Source organism: Brachionichthys hirsutus, chromosome 3 (genome assembly GCF_040956055.1).
Source record: "Brachionichthys hirsutus isolate HB-005 chromosome 3, CSIRO-AGI_Bhir_v1, whole genome shotgun sequence".
Classification (NCBI taxonomy): domain Eukaryota; kingdom Metazoa; phylum Chordata; class Actinopteri; order Lophiiformes; family Brachionichthyidae; genus Brachionichthys; species Brachionichthys hirsutus.
The window spans coordinates 490,954-506,545 of NC_090899.1; the positions used below are offsets into that span (position 1 = coordinate 490,954).

The 15,592-nt window shown below is 51.6% G+C and overlaps 3 protein-coding genes and 1 long non-coding RNA gene across 4 annotated transcripts; 1 reads left to right on the forward strand and 3 right to left on the reverse strand.

Moving 5' to 3' along the window:
- Nucleotides 1-702: 702 nt before the first annotated feature.
- Nucleotides 703-9,465, reverse strand: zgc:113232 (uncharacterized protein LOC541546 homolog). The gene is made up of 22 exons (XM_068757191.1): nt 9,006-9,465; nt 8,425-8,631; nt 8,191-8,244; nt 8,034-8,110; nt 7,855-7,947; nt 7,648-7,701; nt 7,494-7,547; nt 7,218-7,271; nt 6,481-6,534; nt 6,255-6,308; nt 4,087-4,140; nt 3,960-4,013; nt 3,807-3,860; nt 3,662-3,733; nt 3,529-3,564; nt 3,312-3,356; nt 3,180-3,212; nt 2,874-3,020; nt 2,615-2,791; nt 2,227-2,317; nt 1,968-2,045; nt 703-1,379 (listed from the first exon to the last, which is right to left on the reverse strand). Exons 1-22 carry the CDS (start codon nt 9,463-9,465, stop codon nt 1,174-1,176), a joined length of 2,208 nt encoding a protein of 735 aa, XP_068613292.1. The 3' UTR covers nt 703-1,173.
- LOC137916843 (uncharacterized) lies at nt 5,488-5,824 on the reverse strand. The gene is made up of 3 exons (XR_011106535.1): nt 5,777-5,824; nt 5,635-5,688; nt 5,488-5,534 (listed from the first exon to the last, which is right to left on the reverse strand). It is a non-coding gene; the product is annotated as an uncharacterized lncRNA (long non-coding RNA).
- Nucleotides 9,466-10,195: 730 nt separating the features above from the next.
- snrnp48 (small nuclear ribonucleoprotein 48 (U11/U12)) lies at nt 10,196-12,546 on the reverse strand. Its single transcript, XM_068759768.1, has 8 exons — nt 12,343-12,546; nt 11,994-12,107; nt 11,785-11,842; nt 11,175-11,255; nt 10,901-11,080; nt 10,719-10,840; nt 10,423-10,646; nt 10,196-10,349 (listed from the first exon to the last, which is right to left on the reverse strand). Exons 1-8 carry the CDS (start codon nt 12,484-12,486, stop codon nt 10,265-10,267), a joined length of 1,008 nt encoding a protein of 335 aa, XP_068615869.1. The 5' UTR covers nt 12,487-12,546; the 3' UTR covers nt 10,196-10,264.
- Nucleotides 12,547-13,017: 471 nt separating this feature from the next.
- On the forward strand, nt 13,018-15,569 carry LOC137916821 (sorcin-like). Its single transcript, XM_068759789.1, has 8 exons — nt 13,018-13,198; nt 13,892-13,939; nt 14,019-14,088; nt 14,175-14,218; nt 14,437-14,584; nt 14,762-14,875; nt 15,113-15,171; nt 15,343-15,569. The coding sequence occupies exons 1-8, from the start codon at nt 13,142-13,144 to the stop codon at nt 15,367-15,369; spliced, it is 567 nt and encodes a 188-aa protein (XP_068615890.1). The 5' UTR covers nt 13,018-13,141; the 3' UTR covers nt 15,370-15,569.
- The last annotated feature ends 23 nt before the right edge of the window (nt 15,570-15,592 follow it).

Below are 15,592 nucleotides of genomic sequence, written 5' to 3' on the forward strand. Positions count from 1 at the left end.
GAGATTTCTTTAACTTCAAGTGAAACTGAACGCAGATTTTCAAGGGGGGGGGGGGGGGGGGTGTCCGTGCAAGGACATTTCTTTTGTAAATTACGTTGAGACGTTGTTGCTGTCGTGTTAGAAATAAAAACATATTCAAAAGCGTTTATGTACGAAGGACTTTCAACGGAAACAAGACCGCAAGGGCTTTTTAGAAATGCTCCTCTTAGACAGGATGTTTGACTGTACTTGTACTGTAATACATGCTACTGTGTGACTGTACTTGTACTGTAATACATGCTACTGTGTGACTGTACTTGTACTGTAAAACATAATACTGTGTGAGTGTAGTTGTACTGTAAAACATAATACTGTGTGACTGTATTTGTACTGTAATACATGCTACTGTGTGACTGTACTTGTACTGTAATACATGCTACTGTGTGACTTTATTTGTACTGTAATACATGCTACTGTGTGACTGTACTTGTACTGTAATACATGCTACCGTGTGACTGTACTTGTACTCTAACATTCTATCTAATAAATATATTCATCATCATCATCATCTGTCTCTTATTTGATGAAATGACAAGATTGTGTTTCCTGATTTGGTGGTTTTTATATTTTAATTTGGTTTATTCACAAATGTTTACGTGTTTTTTGTCACTGGTCTGTAAATGAGTTATTTCACACAACACTTATAACGGTTAAACAGGTTACTCTTTATTTTCTTAAAATGGATTTGATACTCCAATAATGTATACTATAATATATGTATTTTAATATATAATATAATGTACTTCTAATAAACTTGAAAGCGTTCCGTTTGTGTTGAGAGAACTCAATCAGCGGTTGGTCTCCTCTGGGACAGTTTCAAACATGGCGACTGAAAAACTCTGAAAATATTTCTGTGATCCTTTACAGAGTATTTACATAGCATCTTTATTTTTGTTGTTTCAAAGACAGAAAGCAGAAACAAAACTGAAGCGGAAACAAGTTCGCTTTCTGTACCGGATATAAAAACCTTCTGACCCACTTTTTGATGTCCTATCAGACCTGCCCACCAGCGGCGTGCCCCATGGCACTACACTCGGTCCACTGAGATTTTAAGCGAATCGAATTGGCCCATTTGAACCCAGTCCCAACGTCATCGACCTTTGATCATCACACAGCGATCCTTTATGTCGGGGGTCAGATCTTTGAGCTCGACGGTCTCTTCACCAGACCCTGCTCTTTGCGCATCACTGGCGCATGAATGCTGCAGTCCCGCCCCTCGCAAAATCCAGGCACGCCTGCAAACCCAGCCGCGCCTGGCTGGCCAACAGCACCAGGGAAACCTTGGGGCCCTCGGGGGCCCTCCATGCCGTTCTTGGCTTCTACTGGGGTCCCCGGCAAACCTGCAAGGAAGAAATAATTAAATAACAAGAAGGCTAATTCTAAGAAGTCGTGAACTTTCTTTTTGACGGCAGCTAATGTTAGCGCCCCTTTGAGCAAGGCTTTGAGCCGGAGCTAGCTACTAGCTTAGCATTATTACTCGTGTAAACCTACCACAGACTCCATCTGAAATTCCATAGCAACATGCTATTCAGCAAAGTGTGAGTCTGAAACCTGAGGAACCGTTAGTAGCCTGCGTTAGCGCCGACGCTATGCTGCTGCTTCTTCTTCTGTGGTTCTAACAGACTGGATGCTAGCATGCTGTACTGCTGCTTCCTGCTGTTAGTAGCCTGCGTTAGCGCCGACGCTCTGCTGCTGCTTCTTCTTCTGTGGTTCTAACAGACTGGATGCTAGCATGCTGTACTGCTGCTCCCTGCTGTTAGTAGCCTGCGTTAGCGCCGACGCTACAGGCCATGCTGCTGTTTCTTCTTCTGTGGTTCTAACAGACTGGATGCTAGCATGCTGTTTGCTATGAACGCTCCGTTCCTGGTTCCTTCCAGGTGTTTTTTCCATTCAGTAAAGGGGCCGGACCGGACTGAACCGGGTCGCACCTCTGAAGCCTTGTGGTCCATCTGGTCCCGGCGGGCCTCGACCTGGTTCACCTGCGATTCCTTTCGCTCCCCTTTGACCTGTTGAGCCAAACACAAAGAGCTAGAAAGCATTTGGAGAAACCTAAACCAGTCGGGAAGATTCTCGTGATGAAAGAAGAATAATCCCAAATTAAGGCGGTTTAAGAAGTGGAGACCTTTAATCCAGTCCTTCACGCTTCTGATTCTGAGTCAGGAACCAGAATCAGGTTTATATCCGTACCTCTGCTTCCCTGCGCTCCTCCCTGCCCCCCCAGTCCTCGGTCACCTTGAGCACCTCTGGCTCCCTTGGATCCAGGTTTTCCGGCCTTGCCCTGATAGGTGGAGGCAAACCGTCATTGCTTCTGTTTGTTTGTGTGTTTGTCCACAAGTTGACCCTAAAACTACTGAATGGATCCATTTAAAGGGCCAGTAACAGTATATCGGTCGATCCAGGTCGTCCCAGGTCAATCCAGGTCGATCCGGGTCAATCCAGGTCGATCCAGGTTTGACTGTCACGAACCCCGTGGGCTTCGGTTCGGTTCCAGAGTCCCGGTATTTGTTTTTTGGATGTGAGATATTAAATGAGAAGTGGCTCCCTGCTGTGGCTGCGATGCAGGAGCGGTTCTTACGGGTTTTCCCGGTGAGCCCGCTGATCCTCGTGCTCCAGGCGGCCCGATGAGCGCCCGGCTGCCGACGGGGCAGCCCTGGGAGCACTGGGCCCGGATGGAGGCGGCGTGCTGGGAGAGCTGGGCCGTGACCACGCCCATGCAGAGCTGCAGGACCTGCTCGTCAGTCAGAGCCGGACCCTACAGGACAGAACCGCTCCTTTAGAGAATCTCTTTCTCACGGGAGTCCGGTTCTCCGGTTCTACTTCCTGATGCTACTCACTGAGGGACCTCGCAACCCTTTGGGTCCTGCTCGGCCTTTAACACCCCCCTCACCAACGGGACCCCGGTCTCCTCTGCTACCCGGGACCCCGGGCGGTCCCACGGGGCCGGGGCCGCCGCTCAGGCCGGCGCCGCCTTCGGTTCCGCGCTGGACAGAAGAAGGAATTCTGAGCGAGAGCCGTGCTGATGTCGTTCCTGTTTCCTGTTTCCTGTTTCCTGTTTGGGCCCCTGGACCCCTCCCCTCAGATGCATTCTGATTTAAAGCTCTTTACATGCGTCAGATGTTTTGTCCAGTGACGCGTCCTACCTGTCCTTTGTCTCCGCCGTCGCCCACGCGTCCCTGAAAGGAGAGGAGGAGGAGGAGGAGGAGGAAGGTGAGTAAATCCCAGCAGGTGTGGAAAGAGGAAGTGAAACATTTCATCATCAGCTGGGAAACTACCTCCTGTCCTCTGTGACCTTTGACACCTTTCCTTCCTGCTGCGCCCTGCAGGAGCCACAAAGACAAACAGGAAGTGATCATTTTCAGCGGTTATTGAACGGATCGGCGGCGTCTGATGGAGGAGGAGTAGCAGAAGGCAACGGCTGGGGGGGGACCAGCGGCCTTCATGACCGGATGAACTCCGGGTTCAGGACCAATCAGACGAGAGCAGACTCACCTTCTCGCCATCGGACCCCGTCTCACCTCTGGACCCCTGGAAGACAGCGGCCGTCACCCAGAGACATGAACGGCGCCGTTAGACCGGACTGTCTCTGGGCGCCGAGGAGACGCCTGAACGGACCAGAACTCACAGCCTGGCCCTGCCCCCCCTCCGGTCCTGGTTTCCCCGGCGCTCCAGCGCCTCCTCGCTCTCCTCCAGCTCCCTGTCGGACCAGCAGACAGAAACATCATCAGCGTGATTGATCCCTGATCAAGTGATTTGTGCTGATCACTCACCGCCGCGCCCAGCCTGCCCCGCGGGCCCCTCACGCCACGCCCCCCCTCGCTGCCCTGCAGAAGTGCAGACATGAGCTTAGCAACATGCTAACGCTAAAGCCCTCCTCCGTTTACATGCTGCTGCCTGCAGGCCGGCGCCATCGTGTTTCTTACCTTGGCGCCGGACGGACCGGGCTCTCCCCCGGTCCCCGGGACTCCTACCGATCCCTGGGGAGACAGACAGCAGGTGTAAACAGGTGGAGGTGTGCAGGCGGACTCTACGTGCCGTCCGTCAGCTCACATCTTCGCCCGGGTCGCCGTCGCTGCCTGGAGGGCCGTCTGGACCTGCAGTCCCCTGAGAGACGAAGACCAAGCAGAGACAGAGGGTCAGCTGGGCGGCGGCACGTCTCTGTGATGTCATCAGACCCTCCCCTTCAGGTGGATGTTTGGGAAGGGATCGGGGACGTGTGATTCCAGACAGATGTCCGTCCACTTGATAGTGGCTCTCTTCAAGGTTTCTGCCTGTTACACGTTTTTACTCCAAATTCTTGCACTTGTGGGACAAGTTGGCGTCTGTCTTTCCCTGCTTCACCTCTAAAGGGATAACTTTCTATAAAGCAGAAATTGGCGTCTGTCTTTCCCTGCTTCCCCTCTAAAGGGATAACTTTCTATAAAGCAGAAATTGGCGTCTGTCTTTCCCTGCTTCACCTCTAAAGGGATAACTTTCTATAAAGCAGAAATTGGCGTCTGTCTTTCCCTGCTTCACCTCTAAAGTGATAACTTTCTATAAAGCAGAAATTTTATCGGAATCAAAATGAGCTGATTTGAATTGTGTTGCTGGATTGAGCGACAGAACCTCCCAGACCAAAAGGGAAACTACCGGTACGTAATTTTTACTCCGATGATGTCACGGTTCTCTTCCTGGAAGTGAAACGTTCAGGGGAAGTTCCGAGCGTTGCTTCATCAAATACACGAAACTCATTTCAAACTTTTACAAAAGAGAAATGTTCACTTCCACTTTCTGGGAAAGTTTTCTCCACACACACGCACACGCACACACACATACACACACTGTGACTGACCAGTCTTATCTATTGATAAACCAGTGTGATAGAACGTGTTTGTACCTTCGGTCCGCCGGCTCCGATGATTCCCGACTGTCCAGGAAAACCCTGAGGAGGACGTGGTGGAAATATTAGAAGAATGATCTAATCTAATCTAATCTAATCTGATCTGATCTGATCCAAAATAATAATCTGATCTAATGTAATGTAATCATCTAATCTGATCTGATCTGATTTTATCTGATCTAGTCTAATGTACCTGATTATCTCATCTGAATTAATCTAATCCGAGTTCATAATTAATAAATTAAACAAATAATTTAATCTGAATTAGATTGAGTTTGAGTGATGTAAGCTGTTACTATAATCTTGATAATTAAACTGACTGCGTTCTCCTCCATCAATGTATATCATTAACACACCGATGACGCTATTGATCAGTAATCTGGTTCAATAATCAGTTTTGAGAATCTCCTGATCAATGGTAGAATTTATAAACGTGTGTGATTTTAAAGAACATAGAAACAAAGTTCTCCTCAAATAATTAACAAACAATGAATAATTTGAAACTAATTAGATGGCAATGTCAGGTGATGATCGATCGACCGATCGATCGAGGGTAATGTCTTACAGTGTATCCCCTCTCACCGACGTCACCCGGAGACCCGGGCCCTCCGGTCGGACCCTGCGGGATGGGGAACAAAAAATAAAGTCGCCCTCTGCTGGCCAGTAGACGGAAGTACAACAACAAAAACCAGAATCTTCCCTGTTTTTTAATCCCCTACCTTCCGTCCTTCCGGCCCCGGAGGGCCCTGCCCCCCCTCGGCACCAGGAGACCCCTGAACAGGAAACAGACGACTTTGATGATTCTAGAGTAAAAAGTTAACCATTAAAGGTCAGTCAGACGTCGACATTTAGGATCGGCACCTTGATGGCCTTGCCTCCCTCGGGTCCCGGAGGTCCCGCATCCCCGGGAGGGCCCTGGATGGAACAAATAAGAAAGAGAAAATAGAAAACGCTTCTGTGTGAGGATGACTGTGGTTTAAACTAAAGGTCAGAGGTCGCATCATCAGGAGGGCCCTGGATGGAACGAATAAGAAAGAGAAAATAGAAAACGCTTCTGTGTGAGAATGACTGTGGTTTAAACTAAAGGTCAGAGGTCGCATCATCAGGAGGGCCCTGGATGGAACGAATAAGAAAGAGAAAATAGAAAACGCTTCTGTGTGAGGATGACTGTGGTTTAAACTAAAGGTCAGAGGTCGCATCATCAGGAGGGCCCTGGATGGAACGAATAAGAAAGAGAAAATAGAAAACGCTTCTGTGTGAGGATGACTGTGGTTTAAACTAAAGGTCAGAGGTCGCATCATCAGGAGCAAGGAATCAGATTGACGGCGGGTTTCCTTACAGTCTCTCCGGGGCGCCCGGCTCCTCCGGGGGGGCCTTCCATACCGCCGTCACCCTGGCAACAGGAGGACGGGATCGTTTATTCCCAACCTGCCAACAGCTATTTCTCATTTTATCAAAAGAATCTTTTAAACACTCTGAAACGTAAATATGAACATTTATAAACGTTAAGCTTTAATGACATGAACACAAATTCCTCAGCAGACCAGGTTCTGGAACCAGTTTACCTTCAGACCCGGCTCTCCATGCTCGCCCGGGACTCCCGGGAGTCCCGGTTCTCCCTGTTAGACAATAAAACAACGCAACATGTTATTGATTATAAAGTTCTGACTTATTATTATGATCGTTTGTATTTATGAACGAGTGGAGGTGTTCAGTCTGCATGCTGTTGTGTGTTTGATTGTTTGTGTGTTTGTTTGTGTGTTTGTTTGTGTGTTTGTTTGTGTGTTTGTTTGTGTGTTTGTTTGTTTGTGTGTTTGTTTGTGTGTTTGTTTGTGTGTTTGTTTGTGTGTTTGTTTGTTTGTGTGTTTGTTTGTGTGTTTGTTTGTGTGTTTGTTTGTGTGTTTGTTTGTGTGTTTGTTTGTTTGTGTGTTTGATTGTGTGTTTGTTTGTGTGTTTGTTTGTTTGTGTGTTTGATTGTGTGTTTGTTTGTGTGTTTGTTTGTGTGTTTGTTTGTTTGTGTGTTTGTTTGTGTGTGTGTTTGTTTGTGCGTTTGTTTGTGTGTTTGTTTGTGTGTTTGTTTGTGTGTGTGTTTGTTTGTGTGTTTGTTTGTGTGTTTGTTTGTGTGTTTGTTTGTGTGTTTGCATTAAACACTATTCAGGATGACGCCTGATTGGATGAAAGCATTTCTCGTCGTTCTATTAAAGCCTATTTTCAGATAAACCTGTTTTTCTTGGACTTTCCGCTCTTTCTTGAATTCAGAGTTTTGAACAGGCCTACGCTCTCGGACGGTCCTTGAACTCACCACGGCTCCCGAGAAACCGGAAGCTCCGTCATCTCCTTCCGGTCCGGCGTCGCCCTGCAGGTTGAGAATGTCGATGAAACTCGGCAAACCAAATTTATTGATCTTTTCTTTTTCAATCATGGAAGGAATATCCAATCAGAACGCTCGTAGAAGATACGCAATGTCTGTTCTTTTCTTATTTGTACTTTTACTTTTCCTCTCCTGTCACTCCTTCCTTCATCCTTCCTTCATCCTTCCTTCATCCTTCCTCCATCCTTGGGATTGGGATTGACTCACCGCTGGCCCGGCGTCTCCTCCTCTTCCTCGAGCGCCTTTCCTTCCATTATATCCCTGAAAACATTGATCATCCATCCGATCAGCTGTTTTGAAGCTTTGGTTTTTGAGGTTTTGACATCATCCTTAAAGGTACAGTAATGTTTTACGCGCTCACCTGCCTGCCTTGACCTCCAGGTGAGCCAGTTTTACCCTGCAGACCTTTGGAACCCTAACAGGAAGTGGGAAAAACCAGAACCTGATCACTTCCTGGTCTTCCTGTTTATTAAAGTATAAAATGATCTGGAACAAAAACAGAGGAAGAACCAGATAAAAAGAAGAGAGGGATGATGAGGAGGAGGAGAGGAAGATGAGGAGTTCATACCTTTGGTCCAGCAAAGCCAGCGAACCCGGGTTCTCCGGGTTCACAGTCGCACGCCGTCGGCCGCTCTTCCTCCTCCTCCTCCTCGTCCGGTACCTGTGATGACGTCACGCCACGGCGGGTAAAAACGCCTGAGCGACAGAACACCGAGGCTTCAGGTGAAGCAGGAAGCCCCGCGGTACCTGCGTCATCTCCGTGACCATGGTGACCCGGGTGGGGGCGGAGCCACGGGGGTCGTAGTCCTCCTCAGGTGGATACTCTGAAGAGGTGATAGATTTAGGAACCAGAGCTGCAGCTAAATGCCAACGGGGGGGGGGGGGGGGGGGGCACCGTGCTCACCTGGTTGAGGCGGGGCTAGGTCGACCATGGAGCTTCTGTCGGTGTGTTCCTCACCTGTTTGGACACACCTGGCTGTTAGATCCTTGTCAACAGCGGCTCGTTGGTCTGGGGGTGTGATTCTCGCTTCGGGTGCGAGCGGTCCTGGGTTCGAATCCCGGGCGAGCCCGGGTCTGTTTCCAGAATCATTAAATCAATAATAATGAAATACTTTGCTTTTTAACTGGTTTTCATCACCTGCCCAGGAGCCAGTTGGAGTTAGCTCAGCGGCTAATCTAGCGGGGTTAACAGCTAATCGGGGGGGTGACCTTTGGGGGGGTGACCTTTGTCGTCGCTCACCTGACTGGTATCCAGAATATTCCTCCTGGCTGAAGGAGGAGGCCACGCCGAGCAGGAGCAGCAGTCCTGAGAGGAGGAGCCGCTGCAGAGGAGGAGGAGTCACAGCTCAGAAACAAGCTGATGAAGAGCGTGCCGGATCAATGCATCCCCTCGATCACGTGACCACGGTAACGACGGTAACGACGGTAACGACGGTAACGTAAAAGGTCCAAACTGACGAGGACGCTGGTCAGAATAAGAACTGAAGTGGTTTAAATGGACTCGTCTCCCGTGGAGCTCAGAGCTTTGATGTTTGTTTTAAAGTTTAACCGCTTACATCTTTATTTTATTCATTTGAATATTTCAGGTTAAATCCTCTTGATTTCATTTTTGTTCATTTTGACGTCTTTTCGGTGCGAAAGCGTGAAGATCTGGAGAAAACGTCCAAACATTCAGGCAAACCCTAGTCCAGAACCGGTCCCATCAGGCTCTGATCAGACCCGGTCCCATCAGAGCCGGTCCCATCTGAACCGGTCCCATCAGAGCCGGTCCGATCAGACCCGGTCCCATCAGAGCAGGTCCCATCAGAACCAGTCCCATCTGAACCGGTCCCATCAGAGCCGGTCCCATCCGAGCTGGTCCGATCAGAACCGGTCCGATCAGAACCGGTCCCATCAGAGCCGGTCCCATCTGAACCGGTCCCATTAGAACCGGTCCGATCAGAGCCGGTCCCATCAGAGCTGGTCCGATCAGACCCGGTCCCATCAGAGCCGGTCCCATCAGAACCAGTCCCATCTGAACCGGTCCCATCAGAGCCGGTCTGATCAGAAACAGTTCCATCCGAGCCGGTCCGATCAGAACCGGTACCATCAGAACCGGTCCCATCAGACCCGGTCCCATCAGAGCAGGTCCCATCAGAGCCGGTCCAGCCCCCCATACCTTGTCTCCGGAGGCCCCCATGGTGCTGCTGTCTCCTCAGACCGGATCAGGTCCTCCAGCGGATCCTTGCAGGACGGACACGAGGACAGAAACACCCGATGTCGCGTCGTCCGGCCCAGAATGCCTCTGGTTCTCAGGCGCCGCCTGGAACCCCGCCCCCTTTCTCCTCTCAGCAGGGTGAGAAATACCTGCAGCGTCAGCAGGGCGACCAGCAGGGCGGCGAGCAGGGCAGCAGCAAGCAGAAAGCCTCCCGGCTCCGTCTGCTGAGATTAACATCTAATGACATCAGCAGGCGTCTGACCTTTGACCCCCCACCCCGCTCTCAGCTTCAGGTGTTCCTGCTCACTCAATCCGTTTCTGGAGTTCTTCTGATAAACTGACCAATGAGCAACCGGACGGATTATAACCGATGCTGGATCCAGCTGGCCTCGGGATCTAAGCCCCTCCCCCCAGGCCCTTTGATCTTATTTGTGAATCAGGAACAACCCTTCTTCATCTCTTCATCCTCATCGCCAAGTTCCTCTAAGATGAAGTTTGCTCGATGAGAAATCCCAAAACTGGAACCTGAAGTTTCAGCTGATGCTTTCAACCCCTTAGTTCCCTGTGACCTTTGACCCCACGGTACCAGAGTGCCAGCTATGACACACGCTTCCGACATTCCATTGGTCGGCCGCCGGGCCTCGTGGGCGGGCCTTTTTAAACACAGAACTGAAACACTTACTTGATGCAAGACCCGACCCGATTGGTTCCCAAAACGTTTATTCTTTATTTCATGAACGTGAAACGCTCCGCCGACGTGGTGACCCTTGACCTCCTCTGATCATTTGTCCTTCTCGTCCTTCTTCTTCTTCTTCTTCTTCTTCTTCTTCCGGCTGTGGTGGCGTTCCTCAGGGGAGCGTGAATCCCTGCGAAGCAAAGCGTTCGGGACCGTTTGATCCGGATCAAGAACTGGACAAGGTTCTCCTTGTTCCCCCTCACCTGTCCTTCCTCCTCCTCTTCCTGCTCCCTCCATCCCGGCTCCCGTCCCGGCTGCGGTGGCGGCGGGACTCTGACGACTCCGACGGCGGGTTCTCTTCACGCCGCTTTGCGTCTTCGGCGGTTCTTGTGAGCTCGCCGTGCCCGTGGGGACAGTCTTCCTCCTCTTCCTCCCTCCACTGACGGCTGAGCTCCTCTGAGTGGACCTGGATCACCTCCCGGATCACCTGGGGGGGGGGGGGGGGGGTCACAGGTCAGCTTCGCCGCGTTTATGACCGGGGCGCCGCAGCAGCTCCCACCTCCGTGTAGGACTTCTTGGTGATGTGAACGTTCTTGGCCCGGTAGGACTGGCGCCGCCTCTTGTAGTCCCTCATCTCTGCCATCAGCTCCAGGTGAGTCTTCGGTTCCACGCCGCCGTCGTCTACGAGCAAACAAAGTGCTGTGAGAGGGAACTTCCCGACCCAACGCTCGGGCGTCTTACCCTTCTGGAGTTTGGACATCAGATCCAAATAGAGATCGTCGTTGCCGGCGGCGGCTTCCTTCTGCTGCCGGAGGACGCCGCCCACGTGATCGTACAGGGCCAGCCGGTCGGCCACGGTGAGGTCGCACACGGCCCGCTTGTGGTTCTGAGGCACGTCGACGGGCTGGCCGGAGAACTGCCCTGTGGAGGATCGGCGTCGCCACGGTGAGGTCAGACGGTTCCCTTCAGGTTCTGCAGTAGAACCTGAGGGGAACCGTGACGGTTCTAAACCCACCTTGCCAGAAGACTCCTTCCATCTTCATTAAAGGTGCAGCGGACCTCGCCTGCAGGATCACCTGGTGCTGGGTCACTTTATCTGCGTGGAGGAGATGCCATGACAACTGAAAAATGTCCCAGATGTGTTGCCTAGCAACATTACTGAAGACAGAATGGCTTCTAACTCACCCGTGGGGCTACCAACGCACCCGTGGGGCTACTAACTCACCCGTGGGGCTACCAACTCACCCGTGGGGCTACCAACTCACCCGTGGGGCTACCAACTCACCCGTGGGGCTACTAACTGACCCGTGGGGCTACTAACTCACCCGTGGGGCTACCAACGCACCCGTGGGGCTACTAACTGACCCGTGGGGCTACTAACTGACCCGTGGGGCTACCAACTCACCCGTGGGGCTACTAACTGACCCGTGGGGCTACTAACTCACCCGTGGGGCTACCAACTCACCCGTGGGGCTACTAACTGACCCGTGGGGCTACCAACTCACCCGTGGGGCTACTAACTGACCCGTGGGGCTACTAACTCACCCGTGGGGCTACCAACGCACCCGTGGGGCTACTAACTGACCCGTGGGGCTACTAACTGACCCGTGGGGCTACTAACTCACCCATGGTGTAGCATCCAACGGCGTTCTGGTAGCACACAGAGGGATCGATCGTCTCCGCCTGCATGTGACAGATGAATGGAGTGAGATGAAGGGGGGCGCTGCTAGCAGACCTCCTGCTGCTCCTCCTGCTCCTCCTCCTCCTGCTCCTCCTTTCACCGGGACGCACCTCCTCCCACGGCCCGGTCTCCATCACCGCCGCGGGGTCTTACCTGCTCCTCCGCCGTGTAGCCCATCCGCCCGAGGCAGCAGGACGTCTTGTGTTTCTCCATGCTTCTTGCCGGGACTCTGTGGTCGGGGTCGTAGGGACACTGCTCCAGCGCCTCCTAGAAACAACAACAACAAACAAACAATCAATCAATCAATCAATCAATCAATCAATCGCATCCACAACAGATGAGGAGGAATCTTAAAGTTAAATGATGTACTTTGACATATGTCAGTAACAGTATCATTAACTTTAATTAAAGGTAAAGTTAGCTACCGTTAGCTAGCATTACGAATGTAAAGCAGCGGACTTCCTGTTTACGATAGCTCAACCGGGGTTAGCCTGCAGCCCACCTGGTCGCGCGCCTCGTCTCGCGACCAGCCCAGCGCCTCGAACATGGCGTCGAGCTGCTCGCTGCAGCTTTCCGTGAACTGGGTCAGGTCCCGGAGGAGGTCCAGCCGGTCCTGGGGGGTTTTAATCTGCAGCAAGTCCGACATAGCGGGAGTGTAAATCCAAATCACACGGAGCCTACAGCCGCCATAGTTTAGACGACGTAGTGACGAAGACGGAAGTCGGCGGGAGTACAGAAGCGAGGCATGCTGGTACTTGTAGTGCATTATGTCCTATTCGAACCCTAACTATTAGATATTCCTAATTATACTAATTTAAAAAAACCTCTGATGTTATACGAAGGTTCCGATGTTAATTTATTTGTTTAAATTGAATTAAGCGGGAACTGATTCAACCTTAAAATGGTTTTGGAGTCTTTGAAAGTAAAATTATTTCAGAAAACTTTCTACAGAATGCAGAATGCAAAATAAAATCATTGTTCTCGGTGGGTTCCCAATAATCTAGTAACTGGATAGGTTTTCATTCTGCGATCGTCTCTCAGCGAAGTAGATGTGACGTAATCGACCACAGGTCATGTGGTTACTCGCTACCAATCAGAATGCAGCATAGTGACTCGCGCTGCGTAAACAGGATGTTGAACAACATCCCGCAGGCTCCCGCTCTGGGACTTCCGGGTTAGCTTCCGCGGTTAGCTTACATCTTCCTCGCTGCTCCGGGCTGCTCGGCGGCAGACACACCCTCTGGAGCCGGACGGCACTTTAAACTTCGGCTAGCTCGCTGTTATTGCTGCTGGAGAGCAAAATGGCGTATCCATGCTACGGCGCGGGCCCCGGCGGGGGCCCCGGCGGATTCCCACAGGTAAGAAAGCATCTTAAATTAAGGGATCATTTCACAGGCGTTGTCTCCTCTCCGGACAATGCGGAAGTTGTCTTCAGTTTGTTTTTTTATTGAACAAATGAAAATACAGATTTTCAATGAGGATAACAACATTTACAGATGGATTAAAAAATCAGTTAAAAATACACACACTCTCTGATTCGCGTTTACTTTTCATGTTCATAGAACCCCCCCCCCCCCACACACACACACACACACACACACACACATGACTGTGTCAAATTACATAAACATCGGTCAGTAATCAACCAAGATACTGAAGAACAAAGTTTGAAGCTCCATTTACTGCAACGTTAACGAATATTTCAAAGAGATCCGGGATCTCTTCTGGATCTCCTCTGGATCATCACCAGAATCTAATCATCTGGTGTGCGTGTGTGTGTGTGTGTGAGCGTGTGTGTGTGTGTGTGTGTGTGCGTGCGCGTGTGTGTGTGTGAGCGTTGTGCTGCTCGACAACATTTCTGACATTTAAAATTCAAATGTTCTCAGTAGAATGTACTCAAATGCTGCACAAAAACACAAAGTTCCAGTCGCTCAGACGCCCGTTGGGAGACATGAGGGTGCGATCGTTCCCGTCGCTGCCCCCCCCCTGATTGATGAGCCGTCCTGATTGGCGCCTGATGCAGGTTTGTGTTTGTGTCCCCCCCCCCGTAGCAGCAGCAGGACCCTCTCTACCAGTACTTTGCAGCCGTGGCCGGACAGGTAAGGCCTCACCTGCGTGGTTTGACCGTTGTGGGCTGCGCTGCGTCTCCCCTCCATCTTGTCTCTGCTCCTCTCTCAGGATGGACAGATCTCAGCAGACGAGCTGCAGCAATGCCTCACGCATTCCGGCGTGGCCGGCACCTACAAGCGTAAGGCTTCCCTCGCCGCCGCCGCCGCCGCGTCCAGGCGTGTGAAGTGTCTCCGCTCACGCGTCCTGTCCCTCCTCCCTTTACAGCCTTCAGCCTGGAGACGTGCCGGCTGATGATCGCCATGCTGGATGTATCCTGTCAGCCAATCGGAGAGTCCGTAGCCGGACTCGGGGGAGGGGAGAGGAAGTCTGAACCTTGTTAGGATTTAAAAGGAGAACGCCGACGTCCTGCATCGCGTGCCGGCGCTCCAGGCGCTCCTTTGTTTTCTGAGCGTAGCTGTAATGGAGCTCGCCTCTCGGGGGCGCTGCAGGTAGCTAAGCGTTTAGACGTCCCTGACCGTTGTCTCAGCGGGACCATTCCGGCACCATGGGCTTCCACGAGTTCAAGGAGCTGTGGCAGGCCGTCAACAGCTGGAAGAGCGCCTTCATGGCGTTCGACCGGGACCGCAGCGGGACGATGGAGGCCGCGGAGCTCCAGCAGGCCGTCGCCACCTTCGGTAGGACTGATCGGTTGCGTTTGACTCCGCCCCCTCCAACGGGGAGCGGGCTGTGTTTGTAGATTTTAGGTTTAGATTCACCGGTTTAGCGGTGAACCCCCGGTGTGACCGCGGCGGCTCTGCTGCTCGGACACGCCCCCCCCCGGTGGTGATGATGTCATCCGTTTGTGCTTCCAGGCTATAACCTGAGCCCCCAGGCGTTGGGCGTCGTCATGAAGCGCTACAGCACCAACGGCAAAGTGGGCTTTGATGACTTTATGAGCTGTTCCATCAAACTCCGTGGCCTGACGGGTGAGTGAGAGCCCCGCCCCCCCAGCTTCTGGCTGACTCGACTATTGATCGTGGTTTTAAAGGAACGGATCAATAGATCAGAGGCTCTGATGACGCTAGAGATGCTTTCCTTTGGGTTCGATTACTGCAAACGGCTGAAACGGATTTTTCTGGAGGGTCGGCGACGCCGTTAGCTCGTTGTGTGTTAGCTAACACCTTACGTTCACCTCGATCAATAAAGGTCGTTCTGATCTGTAGATCATTTCCAAGTGAGGGACACGACCCGTACCGGCAAGGTCACGTTCCAGTACGACGACGTAAGTCTCCACCGCCGTAACCGCGGCGATGCCCGTGTTCAGACGACGAGTGGCTAGCGTGATGCTAACACTCAGTGGCTATGCTAACTGGCTGTGTTTTAGCTCCACCTCGTTCTGACCTCACGCAGCCAATGAGACGCTTCGCTGTCTGATGATGATAAATGTGTCCAGTTCATGCAGGTCGCTATGAGCTTATGAGGAGCGACCAGACGGACGGCAAGACGGACGGCGAGACATCGGCCTCGTCGAAGCTCCTCCCCCTCGTGTCTTTCAAAGCAGACTCGTCTCACATGTAACCTGAAACCAGCCTTTCTATGATGACCACTCGTTGTAGCCTCAGGTTGGACCAATGAGACCCCTGAGAGGGTCCGTGAATATAAACGATGATGTCATCACAAGCGGCGTCTGTGTTTGTGTTTGT